Consider the following 13,201-nt stretch of genomic DNA (forward strand, 5'->3'; position numbering starts at 1 on the left):
AGGTAGTGGGGCCTGAGGGCGGAGGCAGCAGGGCACATGGCACTCAGGAGCTTTCTGTTCCATGCTGTCTGGGCTATTGGTCTGGCCATGGGTCCCCAAGACCTGCTCTGCCTCCCTACCAGCTGCTGTCAGCTGCCAGCCTGTTCCAGCTGGATGCCCTGCAGAGGCACTGCGAGATCCTATGCTCCCAGACCCTCAGCGTGGAGAGCGCCGTGAACACCTACAAATATGCCAAGGTGAGGGCCAAGGATGCCTGCTGGCCACCTCCCACCACATGCTCTGCTCCACGGGGGCCTCGGCCGTGTGGCCACACTGGGGATGAGCTAGGAGATGCGGGTGGCCAGGCTGCTTGAGGGCAGAGTAGAGGCTGAGGGAGGGTAGGCAACTCTCTGTAGCCTGGGGGCACTGCTGCCCACCGGCCACATGGTAGCTTGGGAGGGGAGCTTCTGAGCCAGGTGCATCCTGGTTCACATTCCAGCTCTGCCACCTGGGTAAGTTGCTGAGCCTCTGAGTCAAATCAAAGCCATAGGTATTTACTTTTCTCCCCTACCTGTGCCTCCCCAGCTGCCCCATCTCAACAAGCGACATGGTCACTGCTCAGTTGCTCAGACTCAAAACTTAGGAATCATATTTGATTTGTAAAATCCCACCCCAAATGCAAGCCATGTACCTCTGAAACACACCAGCAGTTTCTCCACTTCCCTTCATGTCTACTGTCCTCACCTTGCCCTAAGCCACCACCATCATTCTCTTGGACAATGGCATTGGCCCAGCCTCCCTACTTTCTGGCCTTAGCCTTGCAATCCACAAGGTTCTTTTAAAAGTTCAAAACCATGGCCAGGCACAGTGGCTCACACCTGTAATCCCAGTACTTCGGGAGGATGAGCCAGGAGGACCAGGAGTTTAGACCAGCCTGTGAAACATGGCAAGACCCTGCCTCTACAAACTAGCTGAGTGTCCTGGCGTGTACCTGTGGTCCCAGTTGCTCAGGAGGCTGAGGCAGGAGGACCACTTGAGCCCAGGAGGTTGAGACTGTAGTGAGCTGTGATCATGCCACTGCACTCCAGCCTGGGCGACAGAGTGAGACTTTGTCTCAACACACTCCCCCCGCCCCCCAAGAAAGTACAAAGACTGTGTTACTCCCACACTTAATCCCACCAAAGGTTTTCCACCTGCTGCAGGCTAAATAATAGCCAGCCCTTATCATGCCTTCCAAGGCCCCCAAGGTCCTGCCCACATCTCCCTTCACTCCACCATGCTTCCTTCTCAGCGTGCCCAGACCCCAGGGCTTTTGTGACGCTTCCCTTTTCCTGTAAAGCTCTTTCCCGCCCTTCATCTTCATCAGCTGGTGTCCCCAGGCCTCCCCTGGCCTCTCACACACCATCCGGTCATGTTGGCTTTACCTCCTTCACAGTCTCTAGCACCGTCTGCAGTTACCTTGTCTTTGGTTCCTCAGATTCTGTCTCCCCCAAAATAGGACATCTGCAGCACTGCAGAGACCTTGACCTCTGAACTGAAAACCCAGAGCGGCCCCTTGATATTTGTTGAGTGACATCCTTATCCAGCATTTACCATGTGCACACTCACATGCCAGGCCTGGTGCTGAGCCCTGGACACCCAGTGGTGGACAGTCCCTGTTCTTGCCCTTAGGAAGGGAACTTCCAATCCAACAGGGATGACTGCCACTTAACAGGGCAGCATGACAGTATGACACAGGCAGGAAAATGACGGGGGCTGGAACAGTTCAGATATAGCAGAGGTGGCCTCAGGATGCAGGGACAGGGAACGCCTCCCCTGGCCAGGGTGGGGCTTAAGCAGGGCCGTGGCCATGGGTAGGCAGTATCTGGGGGTGAGGGTGAGTGGGGCTGTACTAAGGACATGAGCTTCACCCCTCCTCTCTCTGCCCTACAGATCCACAATGCCCCAGAACTGGCCCTGTTCTGTGAGGGCTTCTTTCTCAAGCACATGAAGGCCCTGCTGGAGCAGGACGCCTTCCGGCAGCTCATCTACGGCCGCAGCAGCAAAGTGCAGGGCCTGGATCCGCTGCAGGACCTGCAGAACACCCTGGCGGAGCGCGTGCACTCTGTCTACATCACCTCCCGGGTGTGAGGCGGGGGGCGGAGGCTGCCAGCGCCAGGGCCTGTGGAGATGCCAGGGCCCACCAGGTCAGGCTATGGTTGTAGGCCCTCTTGGAGCCAGGGTCACGGGGCTGTTTCCTCCTCCTTCCCCAGATGCCCCACCTGTCACCAGACAGCGCACCCTCATCTCCTCTGCTCTAGAGCTGTTTGATAGGCAAAGGAGAGATGTAGCCAACTGGTGGCCCTCCTCCCCATCCCAGTCTGCCCCTCAAGGGCAGCCATGCACTCCCCCTGCGTGTCGCTCTCCCCTCCTGCAGGTCAGCAGCTGGTCCTGATCCACCTCTGCCCAGGCCCTCCTAGGGCCTCAGTAAATTCAGACCATCCCAACTGGGGCTCTTGGGGGTGCGGGAATCCTTACGAATGTATAGAATGCATACTGCCTAGGCCCCCGATCGTCTATAGTAATTCAAAAGCTGGTATTTTTCTTCCTAAATGTCACATAGCAAAGGCTGCCCAAATCCCTGAACTTTTTCCTCAAAGGTTTGACAGGCTTGATGTGGGCATCCAGTGGCCTGACCCCCCCGTCACCATGACTGCTGCCACCCAGAGTCCCCCCATTGTCTTTGGTGTCTGGGCTTCCAGAGTACCTCCCATCAGGACTATCGGCTTGCTCAGTTAGCAGCAGAGGGCATTTCCTCAGCTGATGGTTTCTGCGCTAAGTCTGGCATGGAGGGGTAGGGGATGGGGTACTGTGTAGGAATGGCCTCAGCTCTTGGTTTGCTGTGGTTTTAGGGGCCAAAGTAAATGGGTGGATTCTGGAACCTCAGGCCTAAACTAGGTTGCCTTTGTGGGGCCAGGAAGCAGAGCCCCCTGGTCAAGTCTCTTCGCTCCTTTAATGGAGGATTGAGAGCTGGGCAAACACTTCCCACTGGGAACTGTGGCTCTTGGAGATAAAGGACGGGTCATTGATGGAAAATAAGGGCCAAGAGAAGAGGCCTTTCTGTTGTGTCCCCTCCCGGCCTTGCCCTCGAATTCTGCAGGCTCCAGGCTCCCCTGACACCTGTCGTATTTATGGACCAGACACTGGGGCAGCATCAGGCACGGCCTGTCTGGAGGCACCTTAGAAACTATTTATTCACCAAAAGCCCTGGGCAATTCAGGAGGTGTCACTCAGGTCACCCTGAACAGCCCCCAAGGGCTTGCAATCCTGGAAAATATTTTGACTAGCTGCTTGGCTGGATGTACAAAGAAATAGGCATTATTTTATTGCTGTAATATTGTATGATACTTTAACTGTACAATAATGTCACCTACTGTAAATGTACTATGGTTTTATTAACAATAAATACTCATTAACAATGACCTTGGCCTCACTGCTCTGGAAGAGGGTTACTCAGAGTTCAGAACTGGGGAGGAGCCCTTAGGACCAGGGAGAGAACCCAGAGCTGACTCTCTTACTCAGGTCTCCTGCCTCTCAGAGCCAAGACCCTACCAAAGCCATTGCCGTGGCCACCCAGCACTCGCCTCTCTCCATGCCTCACCGGCCCTCGCTCATATTTAAGCACGTATGTGCCACTGAGCTGGACAGGCACCAAATGACTGAGGAATATGACACCACCAGGCTTTCCTTATCTCCACTCCCACCCCCTCCACAGCCCTTTATGTGGGAGCTATTTTGGGGGATGTCTTCAGAGGTGTTTGCAAACCCTGGTACATCCCCAAATGGCAGAGCCCAGCAATGTGGCGGTAGGGCCTCCTTCACCCAGGCCCGACCTGGCCTGATTTGAGGGACCTGTCCCTGGGTGAGTGCTAAGCTGGCTGTGCCACCACAAGGCCACTAGCAGAGGTAATGGAGGGAGATGGTGAGGCGCCGACTCAGACCCAACAGTGTTCTGGGGCCATGGCTGTAGTTTTAGGTGCAAAGTTCAGGCACAAATACAAGTTTTTAAAACATTCCCTGCCAATTAGCTGGGCACAGTGGTGCACATCTGTATTCCCAGCTGCTCAGGAGGCTGAGGTGGGAGGATCACAGAGCCCAGGAGTTCAAGGCTGCAGTGAGCTATGATCACTCCTGCACCTCAGCCTGGACAACAAAGCAACTCTCTCAAAAAAAAGTCGCCTGCCTGCAGAGGCAGGTATAGAAATTCCTAAGGTCACTGGGAACCTGAAGCAAAGTGGCTGTGGGCCAGTGACTGGCCATGACTCAGGAGTTAGGGGAATGACATAAAGATCCCAGTCCCTGGGAAGGCCCAATTCCAGCAGAGGCTGCGCAGGAAGCTCGAGGCCCAGCCTGGGGCCCTGGGGTTGCACAGACCCATGGTGCCCTCTGGGGGCCACTGGGAGGGGGCGCACTCCCCCACACCATCTTTCTTTTTTTTTTGAGACAGAGTCTCGCTCTGTCACCCAGGCTGGAGTGCAGTGGCCGGATCTCAGCTCACTGCAAGCTCCGCCTCCCGGGTTTACGCCATTCTCCCGCCTCAGCCTCCCGAGTAGCTGGGACTACAGGCGCCTGCCACCACGCCCGGCTAGTTTTTTGTATTTTTTTTAGTAGAGGCGGGGTTTCACCACGCTAGCCAGGATGGTCTCGATCTCCTGACCTCATGATCCGCCCGTCTCGGCCTCCCAAAGTGCTGGGATTACAGGCTTGAGCCACCGCGCCCGGCCCCCACACCATCTTTCTATGCTGTGGCCAAGAAGGTGGTAGAGCAGGCCGCCTCTCCCCAGCACTTGTCATACAAAGTGGCTACCCTTCACAGGTCTGTGTCCAGCGTCCCCACAAGTTGCCCCATCCCTGCAGGACATGCCTCGGTCAGTACCCAGTCTAGAAAGCAAGATCTAGTTGCATTCTGGCTCCAGACGAGGGATCAGCCCTTTCCTCTCCTGAGAGGGTGAGTGGGGGGTTGAGAGAAAGTGGAGGTGGGAGAGAGGGAGCGGGTCCCTTGGAGCCTGTGGGTAGCAGGAATACATTTTTGAATAAACATTAAAAATTAAAATAATTACCAAAAAAAAAAAATCAGACATGCTTCCAAGGGGCTAGGACCCAAACGGAAATGATCACTTACCTGGGCAGCTGGACCTCCTAATTCGGGGCCACTGCTCACTGCCTGCCTACTCCGCCTGCTATGAGCAGCCACAGGCGGGCTCGGGGGAGGTACCTTCTCACTGGAGCCCTTGAGTACCCAGGTGCTGAGCGCATGGGTTGCATCCACAGGGATTTCACTCCGCTTCAGCAGGTCCACAGGCAATCATAAGCTGGCGCCTTCGCCGTCTCCAGAGAAAGCGCCTCTCCAGAGGTGGCGGGTGCCAGTCTGCTCCTGCACCGACAGGGGTAACACTGAGATTGTCTTTTTTGAGGCTGTCTGGTTTCTTTCCTGCATTCAAATCTTCTCCTGAAGCTTTCCTTTCCTTTCTGCTCTCCGCCTGGAAGGCCAGTTATCCTTTTCCACATCAGTCCCCACGCCAGATGCGAGGTGGCTAGAGCTTTCTCCTCAACAGAACCAGCCCGAGCAGGAAGCCCCAGCCTCTCCCTTTCAGGCTGCCTTTCATGTCCCGTTTGCAGGATCCAGATGAGGTTTAACTCGAACCGATTGTTTGTAGAATCAAGGGCATGCCCCTTCAGGGACAATCCCCTGAAATTGTCTATTCAAGCCCAAGAGGCTTCCAACCCCACCCCCTCCTCTAGGCCTGCAGAATGGCTGCGGGTGGGCCTCAGATAATGAGTCTACATTTTTCCAAGGTGACGGTCACTTATTTCTGCCCCTCCCCCACCTCCCAGCCTCAGCGGCCCCCTTTGTGTCCCGTCTCCTGGTCACTCTGGAGTCCTCTGGGACTGCCGGGCCAGATGAGCAGTGGAAGCACTGAAGCAGGCCGGCATCAGCTCCGCCTGGCGAGGGGGCATGGGGGGCGACCATTCAGTGACATTCTTTGTTCAGGCTTCTTCAGCCTCTTCCCCTTCTGGTGACAGCATTCATGGCTGGCCTATCTGAATTCATTTCGCAAGTGACACTTCCTAAGACAGCCAAGCTTTACAGATGTCACTCTGTCTGGGGGCCAGATGGTGAAGTGTGGGGGAGCATGCCTTTTCAGGTTTGAAGGAGAACCCAAGATCATGACCACAAAATGCAAAGACCCAGGCGTGTGTTTAGGAACACACACTTTGCAAATAAAGAGGCCTTGTCCAAGGATACAGAGATATTACACTCAGCCAGACAAGTCTGACTGCAAAATGCATGCTCTCTGCTGCCCAAGTGAGACGCCTTTTCTAGCTTAGGTTGTGGTTTTGGAACATGGCCAGTCCTGGCCAAGTGTGGTGGCTCATGCCTCTAATCCCAATACTCTGGGAGGCCCTGGCAGATCACTTGAGGCCAGAGTTCCAGACCAACCTGGGCAACATATTGAGACTCCATCTCTAGATAATTTCAAAAATTAGGCAGGTGTGGTGGTGAGCACCTTCCCTCAGCTTGGAAGGCTGAGGTGGGAGAATGCCTTCAGCCCGAGTTCAAGGCTGCAATGAGCTATGACTGAGCCACCGCACTCCAGCTTGAGCAACAGAACAAGACCCTGTCTGTTTTTAAAATACCACCACAGCCAGTCCTTATTGAGTATTCTCAGAGCTGGCATGTAACTGAACTTGAACAGCTCCTCTAGTTAGATCTGATGAGTGCCCAGAACCCAGAGAGATTGAGCAGGCCCTTGCTCTGTGCCAGGCACTGTTCTAAATGCTTTCCATTCTACCTCACCCACTCCTCACCACAACCCCATGACAGGGGTGCTATTCCCACCGCTCACACTTTGCAGAAGTGGACCTGAAGGGCAGGTAGGATCAAGTAACCTGCCCAAGGCCACGGTGAGGGTCAGGGCAGAGCAGTCTGCCTCCAGAGCCCTCTCACCTTGCACCCAAAGCAGAGCCAGCTGGGGAGACTTTGGGGGTAGAGACACTAAACAAAAGCTTCCTTACCTGTAGGATGATATGCCTGGACAACTTGCACAGTCCCATCCAGCTCTGACCATTTGAGAATGTGACTCTGCTTTTGGTCACGCTCTAAGAAAACCCTCTTTGAAAGGCAGGCTTAGGCACCCACCTGAGAAAATAAATAAAAATTATTTTCATGCCCTCTCCCCACCGCCAGCAAAATTTCCTACAGACCTAACAGAGGTCTGTGGCCAGGAAACTTCAGTTCCAAGAAATGAAAGGTCCCTAGCTCACGTCCCGACAGCCTCGGTGACAAGGCTCAGCAGTGCTAGGGTCACGCACAGAACCTGCTCTTCTCCCTCTGGGAACAAGTCCTGGGAGCTGCATATGAAATACCCTTAGGCTGAGAAGTTACCGTTTCCTTCCCTGTCCTTCTCTGAACCTAGACAACACATCAGGCTGCAGATTCATTAGCCTGGATACCATTAAACAAACATACCGAAGTATGTGTAAAGCTCTGTAATCTCTGTTCTCAACAAATAGAAGGGACCAAGTGACCTGGAAGGAGCTGGGAAGGAAATGAGGCAGTTCTAGCTGGCTTCCAGCCACCACACCAAGCCCCTCGAGGTGACCACAACCACCTGCCACTTCTCCCGCAGACCTCTGGGCTAGGAAGCCCTAGATACACTGCTCACCTCCGGCCTTGATACCAACACCTTCCAAATTCCACCAGGCAGCCAAGACCGACCAGAAGAAACTTCCACGTGTGTGGATTTCAGAATGCTCACGGCAGCTGGTCTTTCTAGAATATTATTTATTAAAAATAGATTCTCTATCCCTCCCCTCACCCCTGCGAGCAAAATGGCCTTTCCCAACATCTTTTCCCAAATGGATAAGATAACAGGATGAGGACGCAGATGTGGCATCCTACACAAACTACAGGCTCAGGTGTTTCTGGGACAGTGGCTCTGCTGGAGCCAAGAGTGGAACAGCACAAGACAGCATCAGCAAACCCCGGTGCACCTAACTGCGTGCTGCCAGGGATGCCGGGACGGACTGGAGGTCCTCCTGCTCCAGGCACAAGGCCACAAAGAGAGACCCAGCGGCCCAGCAGCAGCCCCCTGGGCACCACCAGAAAGCGATGTACTTAAGGGCCTCAGGAGGACGAGAGGCAACATGGCTTCCACGTGTGCGGGTATGAGCCTAAAAAGCTGGCCCAAAGCAAAATATGAACTTATAGGAAAGGCGGGCCCTGGACTGGTTGGGGAGAGAGAGACTCCTAGCAATTCTAGGTGGCAGTGCCCAGCCATCAAGTTCTAAGGAGACCCATTTGGGAGTGACTCTGCCTTCAGCCAGGTTGAGCTCACAGACTGACACAGGCCTGGAGGCTGAATCCGCAGCCAGTTTGCAGGTGTGCCGGGGACTCTTGTTGCTTTTAACAGTCCAGCCAGAGAGGGTTCAGGAAGTGAGAGTATCTTCCCATGATCAAACACTGATGCCAAAGTTTCTCTTCACTATTTCTTCCGCTTCAGTTTCATATCTTTTTTGTTCTTTGTATCTCTATTCTTCTTCAACTTCTTGCTCTGTTTGGGTTCTTGTTTGGCTTCCAACTTCCTTTTCTTGTCACTAGAGAAAAATCAAAAATAGAATGAAATATGTACAGATCTGAACATCTGAGACTGCTTGGTTTTAAGCTTGCTTTGCTTTGTGAAAAAGGGTTTCCACCGTTTGAAACTTGATGTAAGGACACCCGATTGGACATAAATGTTCTCTGCAAACCTATTAGGGGGCAGGCATTGTGCTGGGGCTGGGGACACACCACACAGACCAGTTCCTGCCCTGACCCAGCTCTTAGTCTGTGGAAGAACAAATCTTGATCTTAACACCTGAAATCCGGGTTCTCCTCAGAGCTCGGTACGCTGTGCTCCCCTCTCCCAAGACAGATCTAAGGCACCACAAGGATTCCCCACCACCACTCTCCACTCACCACTCACCACTCTCACCACCACTGCAGCGACTCTGGAAACCAGACATATTCATCCCAATGACCCTGAAGACAGTCCTTAATACAAGGCATGAGACTCCAAGGAAAACCCTGCCATAATAGTAGCCATGATGTGCTACTATTATTTTATTTATCTTATATGAGAAGAAGAAATCAAAAACAACAGGTGACACCCTGTGACCAGTTCCTGGATTCTTCATTGATATACTGGCACAGGAATCACTCAGCAAACGGCCACCTGCCATTAAGAAACATAGGTTTAATTTTGCTCTGGGAACAAATACTTCCCTACAAGGAGACAGAGAAGAGTTCAGTCCAGATACCATTAAGGTTGTATGAATGAAGTACCTCTCAAAGGAAGAAAAAGAAATGCCTCAGAGTATTTAATGATAGCTACCAGCATTTTTAGCTCACAAAGTTCAAGCTTTCACATTTACTCAGAGCCATCAAGCACATCAACAACCACACAGCACTGGCTGGTTGGACTCAAGAGGCTTCTCACTACCAGCAATGGCCAAACAAATGGCAGGAAAGGCCAAGTTCTGCAGAGTGAGGAGCTGAGGCTGTCTCCACAGCAAGCACGCTCTCCAGCCTTTTTTTCCAGTGAAAGCCACCGAGCTCAAGGCCAAAGCCATCATGGGCCCTGTGCTACATTTCCCATACTGTACAAACCAGAGACAGGTCACACCGACAGTGGGCTTCTGTACTGCACCATAGAGCATCTGGGAAATGAGGCCAGCATCGATGCTGGATCCTTCAAGATGCCACAGTGACTAATGGAGACTCTGGAAGATAGTATCTGATTTCTGGGATCTATAGTTCCCAGAGACACAAGGTTTCCTCTTTCCAAATGTTTCCAAAATATAAGCTTTTAAGGAAACCAGTAACTAGGGGACTGCCAAAATCTCACCCTCCCCATCAACCCCCAAATCAGCTGTGAAAGCCTCAATTCCAGAGGCTCTGGGCAGGGAAGGCCTCATTGTATTCCCAGGGAAAACTGATGAAGGTTCCAGCCTAAGTTATTTACAAATGCACCACTCTGCAGATAAGAAGCTTGGAGTGAAGATTTTCAAAGAGTGGTCTAAGGACTGCTGGGGTCCCTAAGACCCTTTCAGGTGTCCACAAGGTCAAAATGTACTTCTATTAGTATGAAAATAGTTATTTGCCTTTTTTCATTTTCATTCTCTCACAAATATTCAGTTTTCCAGAGAGTGTAAGATATGACAGCACAAGGGTGTCAGTGAAGACACAGACATGAGTATCCAGCTGCCTTCTATTAAGCCAGATATTGAAGAGATTTGCAAACATGTATATGTAAAACAATGCCACTCTTCACCACAATTTTTATGAGAGTGTTTTTCCAAACAACTGAATCCATTATTACTGTGAACAAATGAATATTTTTTAAATTTCTCAGTTTTTCATTTATTTTCTTTTTAAGATTTTTTTGGGGAAACAGGGCCACTATGTTGCACAGGTTGGTCTTGAACTCCTGGGCTCAAGCGATCCTCCTGCCTCGGTCTCCCAAAGTGCTGAGATCACAGGCATCAGCCACCGTACCTGACCAGTTTTTCATTTCTAATATGGGAAATTACAATAGATATAACCAACAAAAGTCCTCTGGGGGCCTTAATTGTTTTTAAGAGATAAAGGAACTCAAAGACCCAAAACCTTGAGAACTGCTGGCTCAAAGGAAGGACAATGTAACAGTTAAACCTATGGCCTTGCAGTAGAGAAACTTGGACTTGATTCTAGCTCCAGCTCTCACTAGCTGTGTGCTTCTTGGGAATTTACTTAACCCCGTAGAGCCTTGGTTACTTCATCTGAAAGCAATGACAGTAATAAAACAGCCCCCTCATGCTGTCATCCTGAGGGCTGAATGATGAAAGCCCACAGGCAAGACTCAGCCAGTGGCAGCTTCTGGACTGTTCCCTCAAGCCCTTCTCTCTGATAGGCCCAGCGCCCTGGCAAGGCTGACGAATACAAACAGTGAAGAGATCCATGCCTAAGAGATGGCCTTTCTGGTCTGTAGGAGATGCACTGCAAGGGTAATGGCCAAGGGACTCTCAAAGGGAAGAACCATGACTTTTCTGTCAAAGCTTTTGCTCCAACCTCCTATTTTCTAGTCAAAGTTAAAGAGAAGCAGAGAGGCCAGAATGCCTCTTCCACCAGATGCAGTTCAGACCTTGGGCCCTCACCTTTTCAGGCTGATGATCGAGGCGTTCGGCCCAGCTTTGTTCAAAACTTCATTCCACTCTTCATCGTCCCCACGGATTACGTATCTTAAAAAAACAGAAGGGCACTATCAAAGCCTGCTTGAAAGAAGACGGGACTGCTTAAGAGAAAATACAACAGTGACAACATTCTTATCAGACCTTTCCTGTCATGAAAGCCAGGCTGAGCAGTGTCAGCATTTGAACAGCAGAAAGGACAAAGGGGACGAGCATGCAGGAGGGCCAAGAGATGTGGCGCTTAGCTCTATGGATAGAAGCTCCACAGGAGCGAGGGTCACCAGGTCTGCTGGCGGGGGTCAGTGAGGACAGTCCTGCACAGAAGGCGCCTGCCTGGCTTCCCCACATGACTCTCATTAACACCCCCCAAAGCAGCTTCCTGTCGTCCCCACAATCTTCTCACTCACTCCCACCTCCAAGCGTTTGTCCACAAGCCCTTGAACTGTGTCTCTTCCCTCCTTCCCTTCTCTTTTAGATTTAGCAGTCCTGGCAAATCAAGGTTTTGATATTATAAAGCTGAGGGCAGAAACTACAGCTCGATTCTCTGACCAAGGACTCCTGGCCACCTCCATCTCACACACCCAGCAGCCACCATCACTGATGACCCAGAAACAGGACTACAGGTCACAGAGGCTCAGAGGCCACGAATTCTGGAGTTATTGTTCACATCAATCCAGGCGGTGGAGGGAGAGGCAGCACCACTACAGCTGAAGCTCAGAAGGGACTAGGATCCCCAGACGGTTTCAGAGCAAGGGTTTTGCTTGTTTGGTTGGTTTTAGCAGTAGAATCCTTTCTTCAAACAAAGTCACGTGTAAAAGCCAAATAGAGTAAAGTAACCATTAAAGTGCATGCTCATCCAATCGGCACCCCCACTCCTGGAAGGACCCGAGGTGTGACCTGGAGCCTTGGGGATCGGAGAACGCAATTTGAAAGTCAAAGTGGCCGCACTGGTCTCGGGAACCCAACTCTTCCAAAATTATACAAACAGGCAATTAGAAGGTCAAGTAGAACTGTTAGCACTCCTAACATTGATCCCATGAAAGACACTTCCCAGGGCACCTGGGATATGATTAGAAGAAACGTGTAGGCAGATTCTTAGGGCCCCAGAAGCCAAGGCAAAGTCTCTGCTTCCCACAAGCCTTACTCAGATAGGTCCATGCTCTTCAGCTTCCCCACTTCTTTCTTGTGTTTCTCCTGAAATTCCTTTGCTGCTTCATCCTGTGGTTAAGGACCCATACAGAGACTAAGTCAGAGTCAAGGACTGAACCAAACACAGGAAAAGGGGAAGCTGGGGTGGAATAGCACAATGATGAGAAAACATTTCCTTCTCTTCCGTCCACCTGCAAAAACCTTGTAGGCAGCTCTGATTATTTTAAGGTAGCTCTGTATATAAAATATGTATTTAAGAAGTCACCAAAAAAGACAAAACATTTACAACAGATGCTGGAATCCTGCATTCATAACATACACACACAACCAATGGCAGGCACAACTCTAGGCCTGTGTGTGCTCAGACAATGCTGGGTCCATTTGCCCAGTTAAACCTATGGAATAGCACTTAGCTCAATGAGTGCAGAGGACTCTTTCTAAAGGGGAAGGGAAGACAGTCTGCATTCACAGCCTAAGGCAACTGATGGAAAAGCCAGGACTCCTGAGGCCTTGAGTAGGGACATACCAGGTCATCACTGAGGGTCTTCATTGTGGGCTCCATGACCACATCCTTCACTGCCACCATCTGCTCCTCAATGGCCTTTTCCTGAACTTCATTAAACAGCTACAAAAGACGACCACAGAGAAGCAGAAGATGAAGGAACAGCAGGCGCCCAGTCACCCGTGACCCAGACGCTTGGTGTCTTATAGAAAGGTGTGCATTTTGAAGACATAAAGCAACACTCTACAGTTTAGGAATATGGATATTCGCAAGAAGAGTTGAAGAACACAGACTGGATATGTACCGAATTCCTAACAGGGATGC

General features: G+C 51.4%; 2 protein-coding genes across 5 annotated transcripts in view; one reads left to right on the plus strand and one right to left on the minus strand.

Moving 5' to 3' along the window:
* The window catches only part of ABTB2 (ankyrin repeat and BTB domain containing 2), a 212,869-nt gene extending 209,432 nt beyond the window's left edge, over positions 1-3,437 (plus strand). For both annotated transcript variants that reach the window (XM_005578227.5, XM_074013974.1), the window contains 2 exons: positions 123-236; positions 1,912-3,437. In XM_005578227.5, coding sequence (XP_005578284.1) covers positions 123-236; positions 1,912-2,109 — 312 coding nt within the window. In that variant the 3' untranslated portion in view covers positions 2,110-3,437. The remainder of the gene's footprint in view (positions 1-122; positions 237-1,911) is intronic.
* Positions 3,438-7,786: 4,349 nt separating this feature from the next.
* The window catches only part of NAT10 (N-acetyltransferase 10), a 42,122-nt gene continuing 36,707 nt past the window's right edge, over positions 7,787-13,201 (minus strand). For all 3 annotated transcript variants that reach the window (XM_005578228.5, XM_005578229.5, XM_015434928.4), the window contains exons 26-29: positions 12,902-13,000; positions 12,371-12,444; positions 11,194-11,277; positions 7,787-8,616 (exon numbers count right to left, since the gene is read on the minus strand). In XM_005578228.5, coding sequence (XP_005578285.3) covers positions 8,505-8,616; positions 11,194-11,277; positions 12,371-12,444; positions 12,902-13,000 — 369 coding nt within the window. In that variant the 3' untranslated portion in view covers positions 7,787-8,504. The remainder of the gene's footprint in view (positions 8,617-11,193; positions 11,278-12,370; positions 12,445-12,901; positions 13,001-13,201) is intronic.

Source organism: Macaca fascicularis, chromosome 14 (assembly GCF_037993035.2).
Source record: "Macaca fascicularis isolate 582-1 chromosome 14, T2T-MFA8v1.1".
Classification (NCBI taxonomy): domain Eukaryota; kingdom Metazoa; phylum Chordata; class Mammalia; order Primates; family Cercopithecidae; genus Macaca; species Macaca fascicularis.